Source organism: Rhinoderma darwinii, chromosome 7, assembly GCF_050947455.1.
Source record: "Rhinoderma darwinii isolate aRhiDar2 chromosome 7, aRhiDar2.hap1, whole genome shotgun sequence".
Lineage (NCBI taxonomy): Eukaryota > Metazoa > Chordata > Amphibia > Anura > Rhinodermatidae > Rhinoderma > Rhinoderma darwinii.
In genome coordinates, this window is record NC_134693.1 from 79,949,931 (window position 1) to 79,971,963 (window position 22,033).

The following is a 22,033-nucleotide window of genomic DNA, read 5'->3' on the forward strand; positions in this document are numbered from 1 at the left end:
TAGCGCCACTGTAGCTTCCTGAAGGAGCGAAATCCCCTTGTGACAGTAACATTAGGGGCAACTCCTGAAGCGGAGTCCCCATCCACAGCATTGCCGATGCTGTGACCGGGGATTCCACTCCAGGAGAGGCTCCTGTCTTCTGTGTCCATTTATGGACAGTGACGTCATTGGCTTCTCCTGGAGTGGAATCCCCGGTCACAGAGTCGGCAACGCTGTGGACGGGGATTCCGCTTCAGGAGTTTCCCCTGATGTCTCTGTCCATATATGGACAGAGACATCAAGCAGAGCGCTCCAGGAACGGAATCCCCGGCCACACAGGGATCCCGCTCCATCAGGGAGCCACAGTGGCGCTAGTATATAGCAGAGCCAGCGCGGGCACCATAATGCATGGTGTCGCCGCTAGCAACCGCTATGGCTGCTACAGCGGTAGCGATGCTACTGAGTGAAAAAGTGCCTGGGCGGAAAAGCGACTGCTGAGTCGCCGGGCTCGGGCGCTTCTGAAACAAGCAGGGGAAGGGAGCCAGCACAGCACCCCCTTCCACCTGCTGGACTGATGCTCCCTGTGCAAAGGCACAGGTCGCACACTCCTAAGACTGGCTCTGTGTGGAATACAAGGAATTCCTACAACAGACATGTGTGGACAGTGGACAGATCCTCTATAGATCCAGTGACTCACAAGTGACGTCTTCTCCGATGGGAGAAGTTCTCTTTTCTTCTCCATCTAACACAGACCGGTATGGCGACTTCTCCTGATGAGACATCTTTGCTCCTTTCTTCTGCAGCCATTCCCAGCCTCTATAGAAAACAAAAATTCAGACACCAAGGCCCAGGACCATACATTGAAGGGGCACGGACTGTTTTTTCATACTGATGATTTATCGATGTGCCCGGACAACCCCTTTTACTCAGACTAATAAATTAGAATGCATACAGACGCCAGACCTTTTAAACTATTGCCGTCCCCAGATCAGACCCCCTTAAGCAAAACTCCTAAATGTTACTGTCTCAAAAAACACCACAGCGGCAATCAAATCGAGTCTACCCTTCAAACGCCAATCTAACGGTATTAAATACCTTGGGGTTAACTTGATGCCAAAGTAAACCAATCTATATTTGCCTAATTTCGCTGGCCCTTCTGCAAACTATAGTGAAAGATCTTGCTTCCTGGAAACACCTCCTCTTATACTGTTTCGGCAAGATGGTGGTCCTCAAAATGGACATTCTCCCCCAGGTATTATACCTTTTTTAAACATTCTGATGTCCAAACCTTGGTTCATCCCAAATCTGCTGGGGGTGAAGGTCTGTCTAACTCAAAATTAAACTCTCTTCTGCTCCGATTTATCTGACAACCCCTCTGGAGATTACTCTTTCCTACCGACTGACACTTGTCACCGCTTTCTATCTGTTTAGGGTTTGGTCACAAGTTGTGGGATCGAATGCTCCATAGATGGCTGCTATTCTTGGAACCGGGACCTATCACTCCTTTACACTTTGGCATTGGGACTACCCTCACTATTGCCTCTATCCCCGAGCTCCAGGGTATGAAATGTCCCGAATTAGTCAGGGCTGCGTCCACTAACTGACTCCAGACAGGGAATAAACCTACAATGCCAGAGAGAAAATTCCCTTGGTAGAACCATAAAGTAACTAATTGCTGTGAAACCCAAAATACATAAATGAGACCAATGGGAAGGTATCAACAACAAAGCCATGAGGCATATATACTTAAAAAATGCAAAAATGCTTTATTACAAAAGTCAGGCTGGAAAAAACGCCCACAATATAAAAGACACACATACACAAGACATAGGTAAAAATAGTAACCCAAAGAGGTAAATTTAGATATACCAAAAAAAAACAGGGATGGTGAGGTCGTTTTGACACCACACACACATACCTATAGGTCAGTATCCTTGTATTTCCTTTATGCCTTCCCTTTTCATTTGTGGCTAGCTATTTATGTAATATTGGTCCTATGTAGATTGTGCAGGATATTTTCTATATCTCCACATTTGACATATGCGTTTTCCCCTTTTTTGTGCCAGGTACTTTACATTGTACTTACCTCCATATGTATATACTGATGTGTGTGTAATATCTACATCTACCTCTTTGGGTTACCATTTTTACCTTTGTCTTGTGTATGTGTGTCTTTTATATTGTGGGCATTTTTCCAGCCTGACTTTTAGCATTTTTGCATTTTTTAAGTATATATGCCTCATGGCTTTTTTGTTGATACCTTCCCATTGGTCTCATAGAATCATGTGAAATGGAGTGGAAGTGGTGGACTCACTTGTGTGGTTGTTGTATGAGAGCTCGGCCCATGGAAGAAGCTGTACCCAGTTATCGTGCTGTGTAGAGATGAAGTGACAGAGATAATTCTCCATGATCTGGTTGATCCTCTCAACTTGCCCATTGGACTGGGGGTGATAGGCTGAGGAAAAGTCCAATCTCACATCCAGGAGTTTACAGAGGGCTCTCCAGAACTTAGAAGTAAACTGTACTCCCCGGTCGGACACAATGTGAAGAGGCAAGCCATGCAAGCGAAAGATGTGTTGAATGAAAAGACTCGCCAGTCGGGGAGCAGAAGGTAGGCCGGTCAGCGGGATAAAATGTGCCATCTTAGAGAACCGGTCCACCAGCACCCGACAGTGTTGCATCCTGCTGAGGGGGGAAGGTCTGTGACAAAGTCCATCGCAATGTGCTGCCAGGGGGCGTTGAAGGTTGAAGCAGGCCGGCAGGCTTGGAGTGAGTAACTTTGTTGGAAGCACACACCGTGCAAGAAGAGACAAAGTACAGGACATCTTTAGGTAGCGCGCGCCACCAGAAGTGACGAGCAATCAGGTCACGGGTTTTACGGACACCAGCATGCCCAGCTAGTTTAGAACTGTGTCCCCAGCGGAGAATTCTTCTCCTGTCTGCCAACCGAACAAAAGTCCTCCCAGAGGGATGTCTCTAAACTGCAGAGGATTAGCAGTCACGGGTCTATCATAGTCTGAAGGAACTCCACCGTGTCTTCCGTCTCAAATGATCTGGACAGGGCATTGGCCCTGACATTCTTGTCCGCGGGGCGGTAGTGGAACACAACGTGGAAGCGGATGAAGAACAGCGACCACCTGGCTTGATGGAGATTCAGTCGTTGAGCAGACTGAAGGTAGGTAAGGTTCTTGTGGTCGGTGAAGATCAGGATGTGGTGAGCTGCGCCCTCTAGACAATGTATCCACTACTCCAGAGCCAATTTGATGGCCAGAAGCTCCCGATCTCCAATAGAGTAATTGCGCTCAGCAGAAGAAAAAAGTCTAGAATAGTAGCCATATACTAATGCCTTTCCTTTGCTTGGAACAGAAGTGCACCACCACCAACAGAGGAAGCATCCACTTCCAGTGAGAACTGCCGAGATACGTCAGGATGATGGAGGATCGAAGCTGAAGTGAAGGCTCTCTTGAGGCTAATAAATGCGGACTCTGCCTCTGGACTCCACACCTTGGCGTTCACACCCTTGGTAAGGGTAGAGATGGGAGCCGTCAGAGATGAGAAGTTTGGAAACCGGTAGAAATTGGCGAATCTCAGTAACCGCTGTATGGCCCTTAGGCCTTGAGAACGTGGAGACTCCAGGACAGCTCTCACTTTCTCAGGATCCATCGTGAGACTTTGATCCGAGATGATGTAGCTCAGGAAGGGCAGAGAATTCCTCTCAAAGACGCACTTCTCCAGCATGGAGTATAAACGATTCTCCCTTAATCGTAGTAGAACTTGACGGACATGCCCCTGATGAGTCGTGGAATATGGGGAGAAAATCAAAATAACATTGAGTTAAACAACAACACAGACATAGAGGAGATCTTGGAAGATATCATTAACGAACTCCTGAAACACTGCGGGAGCATTACACAGTCCGAAGGGCAAAACTAGGTATTCGTAGTGCCCATTCCGGGTGTTAAATGCCGTCTTTCATTTGTCACCCCGGCGAATCCGGACTAGGTTATAAGCCCCCTCGCAGATCTAGCTTAGAAAAAATGTTGGCTCCTCGTATGTGATCAAACAGCTCGGATATAAGTCGCAACGAGTATTTGTTCTTGACCGTGATCTGGTTGAGACAATGGTAGTCAATGCAGGGTCGAAGGGATCCGTCCTTCTTTTTAACGAAGAAGAATCCAGCCCCAGCCGGGGAGGAAGACTTTCGTATGAAACCCCTCTCCAAACTCTCCTTGATATCGGCCGACATGGTTAGAGACTCTGGCAAGGAGAGAGGATATACTCGGCCACGGGGGAGAGAGGCATTAGGAACCAGTTCGGGCAGTCATAAGTCCGATGTGGAGGCAGCATCTCAGCCTCCCTTTTGCTGAAAACATCTGCAAACTTAGCAAACTGGGGGGGGAGTCCCGCCAAAGACTGAGGAAGAGGAGGCTGGACAGGATGGATCTGCAACAGACAACGACCAAGGCACTTGGAGCCCCATTGGAGAACCTCTCTAGAATTCCAGTCCAGGACTGGGGCATGTAGTCAAAGCCAAGGCAGGTCCAGCAGAACAGGATTGATGGCCTTGGGCAAAACAAGGAAAGAAATCAGTTCAAAATGAAGGACTCCAACCTGGAGCTTCAACGGCTTGGTTTTAGAAACGATAGGATCAGGCAGAGGCAGTCCATTCACTGAGGCAACAGCCAAATATGTCTCCAGGGGAACTGCGGGCAACTGAAGATGATCCACTAGCTCCTTTTGAATGAAGTTTGCCGCAGACCCAGAGTCAAGATAGACAGAAACCCGATGCGTCCTCTCGCCGGATACTAGGGTCGCATGAATAGTCAGTTTGGAACAGAATGCTCTATTAGGTACCATTCCACCTAGAGTTGTCTCTCCAACCAATCCTAGGCAGTGGGGTCTCTCTGGCCTCCGGGGACACAGACGCACAATATGGCCTCCGAGGTCGCAATACAGACAAAGTCCAGAAGTGCGTTTGCGCTGTCTCTCCTGGATAGACAACTTGGCCTGGTTACTCTGCACAAGATCCTCTGGTGGGACGACTGAGGAGGATTGCTGGAAAATAGAATCCAGCCTAGGACGTTTTCTCTCCCGGATAACCTCTTGGGAACGCTCCCAGATCCTCATGTCAATCCGGGAGGCAAGTAGGATAAGATCGGCAGATGGCAGATCGCGAGCAGCCAGCTCGTCCTTAATCCATGAAGACAGTCCCTGCCAGAATGTGACCACCAAAGCCTCGTTGTTCCAGGTCAACTCAGCAGCCAGGACACGGCACTGGATAGCATACTCGCCCATGGAGAGGTCTCCCTGGTGTAGGGTCAGCAGGGATGCAGTAGCCGAAAAAACTCTGCCAGGTTCCTCAAAGATCGAGCGCAAGGTCCGTAAGAAGCACTGCAAGTCACGGGTCTCTGGTCCCTGATGTTCCCACAGAGTAAGGACTTTGCCAGTAAGGAGAGAGATGATGAAGGCGATCCTGACGTCATCCGAAGAGAAAGACGTGGCATGTAGTCTGAAGTGGATCTGGCACTGATTAAAAAATCAAGACAACCTAACCAAAAACCTCGCACCATAGAAATGGCATGTAGTGGGGTCCCCTATAGCAATAGAACCTAACAACGAACCAGATGGGACATATCCCTTAAGAAAATATTGTACTCAATATAAAAAGCACAAAAAATATCTTTATTAAATATAATGACAAAATAACACAGTAATAGAAAAAGAGAGATAATACAGCATATACGGAGACATATACAGCAGGGTCAGATAGAAAAGACCATGACCAACAGAATCAACCATATACTAATGATCACTCACACGCTCAAATAATATCCAATAATAACACAAGCCCAGGGGTGTGTAATATAAATCCCACATGTAGCAAATAGAAATGAGAAGGTGGCCTGTACAATATCAGAACCTATACAAAAAAGGGAGGGCAGGATAACATGTGGCAGCATGCATATAATGATAATACGTCAGAGCCAGCACAGAAAGGGTGCAGCTAAATCGATATGTATACAATAATACGTATAAAGACAGCGCAGTATAACTAAATAGATATATGTATACTGCAGTCAGCACAAGAAAAGAGTGTAGCTATTGACGTATATCAAGAGATAGTGTAGCTCAGATAGCTATAGAAAAATAAAGCTGCCATAGTTAAACAGTATAGCCCAAAAGTCAGTATAGGTTTAGCAAAAGCACATACACATACCCTGAGACATGTTGAAAGAGCGTGGAGGATCAGAAGATCTGGGTGAACAAACGCCTTTTTTTGTATAGGTTCTGATATTGTACAGGCCACCTTCTCATTTCTATTTGCTACATGTGGGATTTATATTACACACCCCTGGGCTTGTGTTATTATTGGATATTATTTGAGCGTGTGAGTGATCATTAGTATATGGTTGATTCTGTTGGTCATGGTCTTTTCTATCTGACCCTGCTGTATATGTCTCCGTATATGCTGTATTATCTCTCTTTTTCTATTACTGTGTTATTTTGTCATTATATTTAATAAAGATATTTTTTGTGCTTTTTATATTGAGTACAATATTTTCTTAAGGGATATGTCCCATCTGGTTCGTTGTTAGGTTCTACTGATTAAAAAATCCCCTGCAGGACCCCGGATCTTTGTCATAGCGTGGAGGTAGGGGCAGGAAGCACAGGAGATTGGTACCGGTACAGACAGGAAGTGTAGCAGGAGGAACAGCAGGAATGGGTGCGGTGATGACTGTGTTTGGACCAAGCATCCGATGGGCTATGGCATTCACCGACAGGAGGAGTTGGTCTTATCGTTACTGGAGATCCTCCATCTCGGTCAGCACGGCTTGTGGCGTCAAGGTCTCAGGTTGACCAGCGGGGTCCATGGCCTGAGCTTACTGTCACGTTGCGGGTTTGTGGACCCACTAGGCCGTACCGCCGTAGCGGGGAGGCAGCTGGCCAAAAAGCAGGGAACCCCAGCAATACAATGTCCCGCACAAGGGTACCCGGATAGTCCAGAAAGTGGCCGCAGCTCTGGCACTGATGAAGATGGGTGCAGCAGGTAACGCCAAAAGTGGCGGATGACACAAGTGCCGCAGGTTGCGCCAGACGTGGCGAATTCCCCTGTATGTGGCAGATGACACAGGACATGGCGGATGACACAGATGCCGCAGTTTGCGCCAGACGTGGCGAATTTCTCTGGACGTGGCAGATGACACAGGACGTGACACGACTCCGAAACTAGTAGGCACAGGAACAAGAACAACACGGGATACAGGAACAGGTAACAGGGCACGGGTAACTACTGGAACAGGAAACACTAAGGGACCATTTGCAAGACAGACTTGCGATAACTAACAACGCTCAGGCAAGGATCAGAAGGGCTGGGTCCTTCTTATAGACTATGAAATCATGGGCAGTTGATGATGATGATTTCATCTTGGCGCGCGCTGGCCCTTTGAGGCCGGGCACGAGCGTGCGCGTGCACCCTACGGGACACAGCAGACCGGAGCGGAAGTGATCTCTGGCATCTCCTAGGAAGGAGATGAGGACCAACGCTCACGGATCCACGGCTGCGGGCGTCGGGAGGTGAGCAAACCCGACGGCCCGTGTCCATGGATGCTACACAACCCTTCTGGAAGGTCGTTTTTTTTTCTCTTTATAATACTGTATGTATTGGATCTACATTTCTAAAGCAGAGAAAGAATTGCTCGTTATTTTATTGGGTGCTGCTAGAGCCACAATCCCACAGTATTGGAAGTTGTGCTCGATCCCTTCTAGAACAGAATTTGTAGATTGTTTGAACTGTATATTGTGCATGGAAGTATTGGCTGCAATTGATAGGGACTGTTATGACTGCTATACTAAAACATGGTGCTTTTGGGTCTTTTTTCACCCTTTGACCATCATGCAATCTTGGATTGTTGAATATCTACTACTAGAAGGTTCTTGTGGAATGTCCTCTTGCTTCTAATACTCCCTCACCATCGTCCTCCTGCTGCTTTTTTGTCTCTCTTCTCTCTCCCAAACCTCTCCTGGTTCTTTTACTGCAGGTCAGTTCCCTTTTAGGTACTAGGTGGCTCTATCTTTAACTGTGTCTGGAGTCTGTATCGCAGCTTTTTCTTTTATTATGTAAAATTATTTTTTTTCATATAAATAATTGCTTTTCTTATGACTTAATGTGACATGGTCAGTGGCGTAACTACCGCCGTAGCAGCCGGGGCCCGTGGCATGAGGGGGCCCGTGTCACCCGCCGGCACGGGCCCCCACCATGGCCTGAGGCTCCGATAGCAGCCGCTATGGCTGCTACAGCGCGACGCCACTGAACACTACGGCAGAGCAGGGAGGTATCTCTCCGCTCTGTCATTAAACAAAAGACATGTATACATGTGTGATCGCTGGCACTGATAGGGAGAACGGGGGACTGAAAGTCCCCTGAAGTTCTCCATCACAAACCTCGGACTCCCGGGGTCTGTGTCGGCAGCTCCGTAGAAATGAACGGAGCGCCGGTTGCACTTGTGCGCATTTTGCACTTATGCGCACTTGTGCGCATGCTCCTTTCATTTTTATTGAGCTGCGCAGACGCCGGAAGTCAGAGGTTAGTCATGGAGAACTTGGGGGGACTTTCGGTCCCCCGTTCTCCTTATCACTGGCAGCGATCACACATGTATCCCCTATCCTGTGGATAGGGGATACATGTCTTTTGTAGGACACACTGTAGGTCGCATTTTTTGGGGGGGTTGGGGACGCTGTATGGCGTTACCTACAAGGGGGGGCTGTATGGCGTTCCCTACAGGGGGAGGCTGTATGGCGTTCCCTACAGGGGGGGCTGTATGTCGTTCCCTACAGGGGGGGCTGTATGGCATTCCCTACAGGGGGGGCTGTATGGCGTTCCCTACAGGGGGGACTGTATGGCGTTACCTACAGTGGGGGCTGTATGGCTTTCCCTACAGGGGGGGGGGGGGCTGTATGGCGTTCCCTACAGGGGGGGCTGTATGGCGTTCCCTACAGGGGGGGCTGTATGGCGTTCCCTACAGGGGTGGGGCTGTATGGCATTCCCTACAGAGGGGCTGTATGGCGTTCCCTACAGGGGGGGGCTATCTGGCATTCCCTACAGGGGGGGCTGTCTGGCATTCCCTACAGGGGGGGCTGTATGGCATTCCCTACAGGGGGGCTGTATGGCGTTCCCTACAGGGGGGCTGTATGGCGTTCTCTACAGTGGGGGCTGTATGGTGTTCTTTACAGTGGGGGCTGTATGGCGTTAGCGCCATACAGCCCCCTCTGTAGATAACGCCATACAGTCCCCCCTGTAGATAACGCCATACAGCCCCCCTGTAGATAACGCCATACAGACCCCCCTGTAGATAGCGCCATACATCCCTCCTGTAGATAACGCCATACATCCCCCCTGTAGATAACGCCATACAGCCCACTTTGTAGATAACGCCATACAGTCCCCCCTGTAGATAATGCCATACAGCGCCCTCTGTAGATATCTACAAAGGGGGCTGTATGGCGCTATCTACAGAGGGGACTGTATGGCGTTATCTACAGAGGGGGCTGTATGGCGTTATCTACAGAGGGGGCTGTATGGCGTTATCTACAGGGGGGATGTATGGCGTTATCTACAGGGGGGATGTATGGCGCTATCTACAGGGGGGATGTATGGCGTTATCTACAGGGGGGATGTATGGCGTTATCTACAGGGGGGATGTATGGCGCTATCTACAGGGGGGCTGTATGGCGTTATCTACAGGGGCCTGTATGGCATTATCTATAGGGGGGCTGTATGGTGTTATCTACAGGGGGATGTATGCCGTTATCTACAGGGGGGGCTGTAAAAAAGGCACTATCTACAAGGCGGGGGGGTTGTGTGACACCGAGGGGAGGGGGGGCCCCAGTCAAAAGTTTGCTATGGGGCCCAGTCTTTCCTAGTTACGCCCCTGGACATGGTCCTAATGTGCCTTTCTTAGGTTTGTTGGTATTGATTGAAACATTGAGTAAAAGCCAATTTACCAGAACATTTGAATGACTATATTAATATTGATTTGAATAATTGCAGTTGTGTGCTCCAGACTATCCAGATTTATCTGGATTAAAAACAGGAGTTACACAAATTGTTACAGCTAGTATTTTATATTGCAAACCAGTATGGTCTTAAAGTAAATGTTTAAGCTCACAATTTATGATTTGTCATAAAATTTGTTTAAATAAAATTAAAAACAAAAAATACTGCTTGAGAAAACAGCACTGGGATGAGATGTAACACTTACCAGGAAGATGAAGCACGTCTGTGTGTTTCTTGCTCACTCTGCTTCTGCTACTCCTCTCACAGACTTTATATGGGCAGCATGTGTCTCTCTCTCAATTAGACACAGAATTCTGGTGCATTTTGAATAGTAAATCTGCCTCAATGTGTATGGAGGATAGTGTTCCCTCTAGTGGTGGATGGTTGCAGATAGAGAAAAGCTATTTTGCTCTGGTTTTGAGAACCAAAAAACCTTAGATGCAAATTATTCTTATTCAAATATTTTGTGAAGTCAGGAGGAGGAAATAAAAAGGAGGTCGTCTAGGTAGTGAGCATACCAGATAAATGTTTTCATTTTGGACACCAGTGGCTACCTACCCGTGAAATATATCTCCATATGATCAGTTAAAAGATGATTACATATTAATTTTACATTTACTAATGCAAAATATGCACACCATTAGACAAGAATGAATAAGTTTATTGCCCTAGGTATAAATAACCCTATCTTTTAATTCCATACAGATTACAGTAAATATGGTTTGTAAAATGCTAGAGAATGTTCCAGACATCCAAGTGGCCTATTTCCACCATCCTCTTTTCCTTAAGCTTTTCTTCAACTATCCACAACTGATGGAGAAATATGGATGTCTGGTCATGAAATGTTGGATAATTCAGGATGATTGCAAAGAGGATGAATCCAAAGCAAGCATTATTACCAAGCTTAATCCTTCTGTTCAGTGGACTTCAATGCCAATACTAAGTATCCTTCACTCCTGTCCAGATGCAATCGTCATTTTGCTGGTACGTCCTTAAGTGGAAGTTAGTGAATTTAAAATGTGTCGATGCCAAAATATAAATATACATACCTCAAATTAAAAATAACTTCAAACAATGAACAAATGAACGTCAAGAATGTATCCAAATGTGTGCATTTTCAACATCCATTTGACAGTTCCATCAAATAAATCCCTAAAAAAAAAGTAATTAGTTACATACTGTTGGCATCCGTTTAACGGAAAAAAGGTACCCATATGTAAACCTGCCAGACATTTGACAAAAGGACATATTTTTTTTTTTTTATCAATACATTTTTATTGAAATTTCAACATAATATAGTATAATATACATTTTACTATTGAACAAGTTTTGAGCAGTATGACATTCAAAAATAAAAGAATACACATCTGTACAAATAACAAGTATACAGTAAGGTTACTTCAGATAAATAAATAAATCAAAAAAGAGGGTAAGGGAAGAAGGGGAGATGGTAATAAGCTGTCATAGGTACATGATCTCTACAGTCAACAAAACGATGTATCCATGGGTCCCAAAATGTTAGAAAAGAAAACATATCATTAGGTAAAATAACCGTTCATAAACACAATGGTCAGATACAAAAGGACATATTTTTGACATACAGCTGTTCCATTGACCTCTAAGGCTATTGTACAGTATACGTCCAGATACCATTTTGGACACTATTTTTTTTTGTTCCAAACTTATACAGTCCTGGCAACTGTATGGAAAAACCTGGTGTGAATTGAGCCTTAATGGTATGTGCAAGTATCCATTATCTTTTGCAGCAAGGAGTAACAATAGTTACATAAATAAATCATGAATAATTAAGACAAACTATTCACCTCCGAGTGCTGTCTGGGTGTTGAACAGACAGAACCTAGACTGAACGCTGACCCATTATAGTCGACGGGCCCATTCAGACATCAGGTTTTTGTTTTCTTGGACCATCTGTCTGTGATTAATAAACTCGCAGCTCTATCATTGGCATTTTTTCACGCAGGAATGGCCCGCAGAAGTCAATGGGTCTGCGTGAAAAATTAACGCCACACGGATGCCATGCATTTTGTTTTCGTTTTCTTTATCACACTTAAAGAGTGAAACCAAGAAGTAGAAACAAAACAGTGTGGTCCTCAATATAAGACATAGTCAGAAGCAAAAAATATGCGTGAGAAAAATCTTACAATGCTCTCCAAACTGTAGGCAATAGAAAATGGTGTTTCTGTGGTCATATGACCATTCTAGGGGTGTTTGCAGTGGGTTGGGAGTATTGAGGACATGCTTCACGTTGTTTTTTATACCTTTGCCAACTTTAAACAACTAACAAACTGAAGGCAATCACAGAAAAAATTTATGCTAAATCGACAGTTTTTCACGGACTGAACTCGGTCAAGTTTTAACAATGCTCATCTGAATAATCAAAATAAGAAGGTAATTAATGCAGGGAATAGATCAGTAATGGTAGAAAAGTCTGTGTCTGACCCAGAGTAAAAAATGTAAAATACATTAGTTTGCTGAAAAATAGGCACAGATGATACAGGCAGCAGTGAGACAGAAAAGAGAAGAAATGTGAAAGATAAATAATAATATAATAATAATAATAATAATAATAATAATAATCTTTATTTATATAGCGCCAACATATTACGCAGATCTTTACAATTTAGAGGGAACATTAAACAAACAATATCAGACTGTTAAGGATCTGCCAGGCACAGCTTCTGTATCCACGCCCATAGGTAATCAGTCTGCACCTGCTTCTATGTCTGTGAGACTGACTCCATCTTCCACCACTCAGGATGGCAGGCTTAGGAGTGGGAGAGCCTATCACAGCCTGGCCAGACGGAGCTAGCTCCCGCCCTCTGTCTATTTATACCTGCCTTTCCTGTTCCTCCTTGCTTGTGATTCTTCTCTGTTGGTTTCCTGGCCCTGCTGCAGCTTCTTGAACTACTTGTCCCTGCTTCGTATTGACCCTGCCTTACTGACTACTCTTCTGCTCTGCGTTTGGTACCTCGTACACTCCTGGTTTGACTCGGCTTGTTCACTACTCTCCTGCTCTACGTTTGGCACCTCGTACTCTCCTGGCTTGACTCGGCTCGTTTACTACTCTTGTTGCTCACGGTGTTGCCGTGGGCAACGGCCCCGTTTCCCTTTGTTCTGTGTTTCCTTGTCTGTTGTCTGTCGTGCACTTATTGAGTGTAGGGACCGTCGCCCAGTTGTACCCCGTTGCCTAGGGCGGGTCGTTGCAAGTAGGCAGGGACTGAGTGGCGGGTAGATTAGGGCTCACTTGTCTGTTTCCCTATCCCTGTCATTACACAGACATTACATAGTGACAAAGTTAATTTACAATTCAAACCAGAGGAGTGAGGAACCCGCTCTCAAGAGCTTACACTCTATGAGGAAATAAGGGAGACACAAAGTGTAACATTGTTTGTTCTGTACAATAGTCCAGCCATTTTTTTTTATACACATGGGTGGTACACATAAAGCTGAAAGAGCCGGTCACCAGCCAGTATCCGTGTATGATGGACATGAAGAGAAGGAGTGTGAGGGAATCTTATTTTGATGACTAATCTAAAAGGGGGGCCATGGAAAGGAGACAAATTAGGGAATGTTATAGGCCTGTCTAAATAGATGTGTTTTCAGGGCACGTTTAAAACTGTGGATATTGGGAATTAATCTGATTGTCTGGGGTCGCACATTCCAGAGGACTGGTGCAGCATGAGAAAAATCTTGGAGACGGGAGTGGGAGGTTCGGATTATGGAGGATTTTAATCTAACGTCGTTAGCGGAACGTAGAGCGTGAGTAGGCTGGTAGTGTAAAGGATCTGCCAGGCACTATGTCTGGGTATACTCCCAGGATTAATCAGTCGACACCTGAGGCCAGACCTCTGAGACTGACACCTGCTCCCACCAATCAGGGTGGCAGGCTCAGGAGTGGGAGAGCCTATCGCGGCCTAGTCAGTCAGAGTTAGCTCCGCCCCCTGTCCATTTATACCTGCCGTTTTCTCTTCCTCCTTGCTTGTTATTCTTCTTGGATTCCTGGCCCCACTGCTGCCTTGCTCCAGCCTGCTTCTGCCGTGCTTCTGCCTTGCTTCAGTTCCATTTATCCTGCGTTGCTCTGCCCCTGGCTTGCTTCTGCTCCGTGCTCCCGTTTGTATACTCCACTACTTCCTGATCCTTACTGGCTCATTCACCGCTCCGTTTCCTCGCGGCGTTCCGTGGGCTACTGTATTCCCTTGCGTGTTCCCTGTTTGTACTCCCTTGCACTTAGACAGCGTAGGGACCGCCGCCAAGTTGTACCCCGTCGCCTAGGGCGGGTCGTTGCAAGTAGGCAGGGACAGGGCGGTGGGTAGATTCGGGCTCACTTGTTCCCTTCACCTCCTTCCTGCCATTACATAATAACAAGCCCTTACCTAGTCTACCATTTCTTCTACGCTGACGCTATCATGGACCCCCTTGAGACCCTGACCCAGCAGATGCAGGGCCTCTCCCTACAGGTCCAGGCCCTGGCTCAGAGGGTCAATCAGTCTGACGCTGCCTTTGTAGTACCCCTCACCTCACCTTTAGAACCCAACCTCAAGTTACCTGACCGGTTCTCAGGGGACCGTAAGACTTTTCTCTCCTTCCGGGAGAGTTGCAGACTTTATTTCCGCCTAAGACCTCACTCCTCAGGTTCCGAGAACCAGCGGGTGGGTATCATTATATCCCGACTCCAGGAAGGGCCCCAAGAGTGGGCCTTCTCCTTGGCTCCTGACGCCCCTGAATTTCCTCCGTTGATCGGTTTTTCTCTGCCCTCGGTCTCATTTACGACAAGACTGACAGGACTGCCTTAGCCGAGAGTCAGCTGGTGACCTTACGTCAGGGTAGGAGACCTGTTGAGGAATACTGTTCTGATTTTAGAAAGTGGTGCGTAGCTTCTCGGTGGAACGACCCGGCCCTAAAGTGCCAGTTTAGGTTAGGATTATCTGACGCCCTGAAGGATCTGCTGGTTAGCTACCCCTCTTGTGACTCCCTAGACCAGGTTATGACCCTAGCAGTACGACTTGACCGACGTCTCAGGGAACGTCAGCTTGAACGTTTCAATGTTTTCCCCTCTGACTGCCCTGCGATTCCCCCCGAGGTCCCGTCTCCTCGCTCTTCCACGGAGGACTCGGAGGTACCTATGCAACTCGGGGCCTCCATGTCCCCTCGACAAGTTAGAGAGTTTCGCAGGAAGAATGGTCTCTGCTTCTATTGTGGGGACGACAAGCATCTACTGAACACCTGTCCCAGGCGCAAGAATAAGCAGCCGGAAAACTTCCGCGCCTAAGTGATCATCGGGGAGGTCACTTGGGCGCACAGGTATTTCCCGTTAATACTAAACGCAATAAGATTTTGCTTCCCTTTCAGGTCTCGTTTGCTGGCCGGTCTGCCACTGGCAGTGCCTTCGTGGATTCGGGCTCATCTGCTAATATCATGTCTGTGGAATTTGCTATGTCTCTAAAAATGCCTTTTATTGATTTACCTTATCCTATCCCGGTAGTGGGTATCGACTCCACTCCTCTTGCTAATGGTTATTTTATTCAGCATACTCCTGTTTTTGAACTCCGTGTTGGCTCCATGCATTTGGAGCAGTGCTCTGTACTGGTGATGCAGGGATTATCGTCCGATCTGGTATTAGGTCTTTCCTGGTTGCAGCTGCATAATCCCACGTTTGATTGGAATACTGGGGATCTCACCAAATGGGGTAGTGATTGCCTGATGTCATGTCTTTCGGTTAACTCTATTTCTCCCCGGGAGGAGGTAAACACGCTTCCTGAGTTTGTTCAGGACTTCGCTGATGTGTTTTCTAAGGAGGCCTCCGAGGTGTTGCCCCCTTCCTAAGGGGAGGATATTTAATCTTTCATGTCCTGAACGTAAAGCTATGAGGGAGTATATCCAAGAATGCCTGGCCAAGGGTTTCATTCGCCCCTCGACTTCTCCTGTAGGTGCTGGCTTCTTCTTCGTGGGGAAGAAGGATGGTGGTCTTAGGCCGTGCATTGATTATCGGAACTTGAATAAGGTCACAGTAAGGAACCAGTATCCCCTTCCTTTGATTCCGGATCTTTTTAATCAGGTTCAGGGGGCCCAATGGTTCTCTAAGTTCGATCTACCGGGGGCATATAACCTTATCCGCATCAAAGAGGGGGATGAGTGGAAAACTGCGTTCAACACGCCCGAAGGTCATTTCGAATACCTAGTCATGCCCTTTGGGTTGTGTAATGCCCCTGCCGTCTTCCAGAATTTTATTAATGAAATTCTGAGAGATTACCTGGGTAATTTTCTTGTAGTGTACCTTGATGACATACTGGTGTTTTCCAAGTACTGGTCCTCGCACGTGGAGCATGTCAGGAAGGTCCTCCAGGTCCTTCGGGAAAATAATCTGTTTGCGAAGACCGAAAAATGTGTGTTTGGGGTACAGGAGACACCATTTTTAGGTCAAATCCTCACTCCTCATGAATTCCGCATGGACCCTGCCAAGGTTCAGGCTGTGGCGGAATGGGTCCAACCTGCCTCCCTGAAGGCGCTACAGTGTTTTTTGGGGTTCGCTAACTATTACAGGAGATTTATTGCCAACTTCTCGGTCGTCGCTAAGCCTCTTACGGACCTCACTCGCAAGGGTGCTGATGTCCTCCATTGGCCCCCTGAGGCCGTCCAGGCTTTTGAGACCCTCAAGAAGTGCTTTATCTCGGCCCCCGTGCTGGTTCAGCCCAACCAAAGGGAGCCATTTATTGTGGAGGTTGACGCGTCCGAGGTGGGAGTGGGGGCCGTCTTGTCCCAGGGTACCAGCTCCCTCACCCATCTCCGCCCCTGTGCTTACTTCTCTAGGAAGTTTTCGCCCACGGAGTGTAATTATGATATTGGCAACCGCAAACTTTTAGCCATTAAATGGGCTTTTGAAGAGTGGCGTCACTTCTTGGAGGGGGCCAGACACCAGGTAACGGTCCTTACTGACCACAAGAATCTGGTTTTCCTAGAATCTGCCCGGAGGCTTAATCCTAGACAAGCTCGTTGGGCACTATTCTTTACCAGATTTAATTTCTTGGTTACCTATAGGGCTGGGTCCAAAAATATTAAGGCTGATGCACCGTCACGTAGTTTCATGGCTAATCCTCCTTCTGAGAAGGATCCTGCTTGTATTTTACCCCCTGGTATAATTGTTTCTGCCACTGATTCTGACTTAGCCTCTGACATCGCGGCTGATCAAGGTTCAGCTCCCGGGAACCTCCCTGGGGACAAACTGTTTGTCCCCCTGCAATACCGGCTAAGGGTACTCAGGGAAAACCATGACTCCGCTCTATCTGGTCATCCTGGCATCTTGGGTACCAAACTCCTCATTACCAGAAACTATTGGTGGCCTGGGTTGCCTAAAGACGTTAGGGCTTACGTCGCTGCTTGTGAGGTCTGTGCTAGGTCCAAGACCCCTAGGTCCCGACCTGCGGGCTTACTACGTTCCATGCCCATTCCCCAGAGACCTTGGACCCATATCTCCATGGATTTTATCACCGATTTGCCTCCATCTCAGGGAAAGTCGGTGGTGTGGGTGGTAGTAGACCGCTTCAGCAAGATGTGCCACTTTGTGCCCCTTAAGAAACTACCTAACGCCAAGACGTTAGCTTCTTTGTTTGTGAAACACATTCTGCGTCTCCATGAAGCCCCAGTCAATATCGTTTCGGACAGAGGGGTACAATTTGTTTCCTTATTTTGGAGAGCTTTTTGTAAAAAGTTGGAGATTGATCTGTCCTTCTCCTCCGCCTTCCATCCCGAAACTAATGGCCAAACGGAAAGGACTAACCAATCCCTGGAACAATATTTAAGGTGTCTTCATTTCTGACTGTCAATTTGATTGGGTCTCATTCCTTCCCCTCGCCGAATTTTCCCTGAATAACCGGGTCAGTAACTCGTCAGGGGTCTCCCCGTTTTTCTGTAATTTCGGGTTTAATCCTAGGTTCTCCTCCGTTTCCCCTGGTTGTTCCAATAATCCAGAGGTAGAGGACGTTCATCGGGAACTGTGCACAGTCTGGGCCCAGGTTCAGAAGAACCAAGAGGCGTCCCAGAGCGTACAAAAGATTCAGGCTGATTGTAGACGTTCTGCTAACCCCCGGTTTGTCGTCGGGGATCTGGTGTGGTTGTCGTCGAGGAACTTGCGCCTTAAGGTCCCGTCCAGGAAGTTTGCTCCCAGATTTATTGGACCTTATAAGGTCATTGAAGTCCTCAACCCTGTATCCTTCCGTCTGGAGCTGCCCCCATCCTTTCGCATACACGACGTCTTCCATGCCTCCCTCCTGAAACGCTGCTCCCCGTCCTGGTCCCCCTCGAGGAAACCTCCTGTTCCCGTTCTCACCCCTGAGGGGGTGGAATTCGAGTTGGCCAAGATTGTGGACAGTAGGATGATCCAGGGCTCCCTCCAGTACCTGGTCCATTGGAGAGGATACGGGCCGGAGGAGAGGACTTGGGTACCTGCTTGAGATGTTCACGCTGGGGTATTGATCAGGAGGTTCCACCTTCTCTTCCCCACTAAACCGGGTCCTCTTAGTAAGGGTCTGGTGGCCCCTCATAAAAGGGGGAGTACTGTAAAGGATCTGCCAGGCACTACATCTGGGTATACTCCCAGGATTAATCAGTCGACACCTGAGGCCAGACCTCTGAGACTGACACCTGCTCCCACCAATCAGGGTGGCAGGCTCAGGAGTGGGAGAGCCTATCGCGGCCTAGTCAGTCAGAGTTAGCTCCGCCCCCTGTCCATTTATACCTGCCGTTTTCTCTTCCTCCTTGCTTGTTATTCTTCTTGGATTCCTGGCCCCACTGCTGCCTTGCTCCAGCCTGCTTCTGCCGTGCTTCTGCCTTGCTTCAGTTCCATTTATCCTGCGTTGCTCTGCCCCTGGCTTGCTTCTGCTCCGTGCTCCCGTTTGTATACTCCACTACTTCCTGATCCTTACTGGCTCATTCACCGCTCCGTTTCCTCGCGGCGTTCTGTGGGCTACTGTATTCCCTTGCATGTTCCCTGTTTGTACTCCCTTGCACTTAGACAGCGTAGGGACCGCCGCCAAGTTGTACCCCGTCGCCTAGGGCGGGTCGTTGCAAGTAGGCAGGGACAGGGCGGTGGGTAGATTAGGGCTCACTTGTTCCCTTCACCTCCTTCCTGCCATTACAGGTAGACAGAGATGAGGGAGGAGATGTAAGGAGGTGCAGTGCTGTGGAGGGCTTTGTAGGTAAGAGTAAAACATTTGAATTTTATTCTGAAGGGGATGGGCAACTAGTGCAGTGACTGGCAAAGATTAGAGGCGTTGGTGTAGCGGTTGGTCATAAAGATGAGCCTGGCTGCTGCATTAAGGATAGATTGGAGAGGGGAGACTTTAGTGAGGGGAAGACCGACTAGTAATGAATTACAGTAGTTAAGAGTCAGACTAGAGTGAATCAGAGCAACAATGAGAGTTTTGGCTGTTTCCTCCGAAAGAAAAGGGCGGATTCTGAATTGCTCATTGTCAACTATCACATTCATTCAACATACTGGTCTCCTTATACACTACTGTTCAAAAGTTTAGGGTCACTTAGAAATTTCCTTATTTTTGAAAGAAAAGCACAGTTTTTTTCAATGAAGATAACATTAAATTAATCAGAAATACACTCTATACATTGTTAATGTGCTAAATGACTATTCTAGCTGCAAACGTCTGGTTTTTAATGCAATATCTACATAGGTGTATAGAGGCCCATTTCCAGCAACCATCACTCCAGTGTTCTAATGGTACATTGTGTTTGCTATCTGTGTTAGAAGGCTAATGGATGATTAGAAAACACTTGAAAACCCTTGTGCAATTATGTTAGCACCGCTATAAACAGTTTTGCTGTTTAGAGGAGCTATAAAACTGACCTTCCTTTGAGCTAGTTGAGAATCTGGAGCATTACATTTGTGGGTTCGATTAAACTCTCAAAATGGCTAGAAAAAGACAGCTTTCATGTGAAACTCGACAGTCTATTCTTGTTCTTAGAAATGAAGGCTATTCGATGCGAGAAATTGCCAAGAAACTGAAGATTTCTTACAACGGTGTGTACTACTCCCTTCAGAGGACAGCACATACAGGCTCTAACCAGAGTAGAAAGAGAAGTGGGAGGCCCCGCTGCACAACTGAGCAACAAGACAAGTACATTAGAGTTTCTAGTTTGAGAAATAGACACCTCACAGGTCCTCAACTGGCAACTTCATTAAATAGTACCCGCAAAACACCAGTGTCAACGTCTACAGTGAAGAGGCGACTCCAGGATGCTGGCCTTCAGGGCAGAGTGGCAAAGAAAAAGCCATATCTGAGACTGGCTAATAAAAGGAAAAGATTAATATGGGCAAAAGCACACAGACATTGGACAGAGGAAGATTGGAAAAAAGTGTTATGGACAGACGAATCGAAGTTTGAGGTGTTTGGATCACACAGAAGAACATTTGTGAGACACAGAACAACTAAAAAGATGCTGGAAGAGTGCCTGACGCCATCTGTCAAGCATGGTGGAGGTAATGTAATGGTCTGGGGTTACTTTGGTGCTGGTAAAGTGCGAGATTTGTACAAGGTAAAAGGGATTTTGAATAAGGAAGGCTATCACTCCATTTTGCAACGCCATGCCATACCCTGTGGACAGCGCTTGATTGGAGCCAATTTCATCCTACTACAGGACAATGACCCAAAGCACACCTCCAAATTATGCAAGAACTATTTAGGGAAGAGGCAGGCAGCTGGTATTCTATCTGTAATGGAGTGGCCAGCGCAGTCACCAGATCTCAACCCCATAGAGCTGTTGTGGGAGCAGCTTGACCGTATGGTACGCAAGAAGTGCCCATCAAGCCAATCCAACTTGTGGGAAGGCCTTCTGGAAGCATGGGGTGAAATTTCTCCCAATTACCTCAGCAAATAAACAGCTAGAATGCCAAAGGTCTGCAATGCTGTAATTGCTGCAAATGGAGCATTCTTTGACGAAAGCAAAGTTTGAAGGAGAAAATTATTATTTCAAATAAAAATCATTATTTCTAACCTTGTCAATGTCTTGACTATATTTTCTAGTCATTTTGCAACTCATTTGATAAATATAAGTGTGAGTTTTCATGGAAAACACAAAATTGTCTGGGTGACCCCAAACTTTTGAACGGTAGTGTATAAGGCATGTGCACCCCCTCAGGCTTCAGTACACAGGTGTGACTGCAACCTCTGCACCCCTATGGTTACGCCCCTGTTACTACATCTGAGAGGGCTTATATAGCATAGATGCTATGACAGACACGGGGTGGGACACACTATTTGTGTTTGTAAGTATGCCGGCTACCGTATCAGATATTTTATTACACTGATAGAACACCTATATCAGTATAATAAATTAGTTGATGTGGCAGCCGCTCGATACCCTTGCAAATCACTGATTTGTAAGTGTGCTGGTCCGGTCGGCACGTACATTGACATCTCATTGTTCTGTAATTGTATCTGGCGGCCGCTGCATCAACAATAAACTAAACTCAAACTATTCAGCCTGTGCAACCTCCTCCACAATCCTAACTGCGCCTAGGGAACATGCCCTACCCTCTACCCGAACCTAAGCCTAACTAGTGTAATATAAACAAATAAATGTAGTAAAATGTAACAAAAAGAAAAAGTCTAAATGGGTTAAAAAAATGAAACCCTTAAATAAAAACGCACATCTCTCTAAACTCACATGTACTTGTTAGTATAGACATCCTGTGTGTCACAAATACATTTTACAGGTGTTCATGTAATATGTTCATATCACGCAAAGTGTATGTTGACCCCAAGATTAGCTTTGGCCACCAATTTGTGTCTGTTTTACCCCAGCCCTCTCCGCTCTTGCATATTCATAAAAAAAAAATATTTATCTGGCTGACTATCACCCATGTGCAAAGGCTGCTTGCTAAGCTTAAGGAGGAAAATACATTTGGAGAAAATTAGAGGTTCAATCCTTGAGTTAAATATTATTGATTGAGCCAACTACCTTAGAGCAGAA

General features: G+C 46.8%; 1 protein-coding gene across 5 annotated transcripts in view; it reads left to right on the forward strand.

Moving 5' to 3' along the window:
- MEI1 (meiotic double-stranded break formation protein 1) overlaps positions 1-22,033 on the forward strand; it is a 957,414-nt gene that overhangs the window by 695,092 nt on the left and 240,289 nt on the right. For all 5 annotated transcript variants that reach the window (XM_075833602.1, XM_075833600.1, XM_075833605.1 and 2 more), the window contains one exon: positions 10,739-11,017. In XM_075833602.1, coding sequence (XP_075689717.1) covers positions 10,739-11,017 — 279 coding nt within the window. The remainder of the gene's footprint in view (positions 1-10,738; positions 11,018-22,033) is intronic.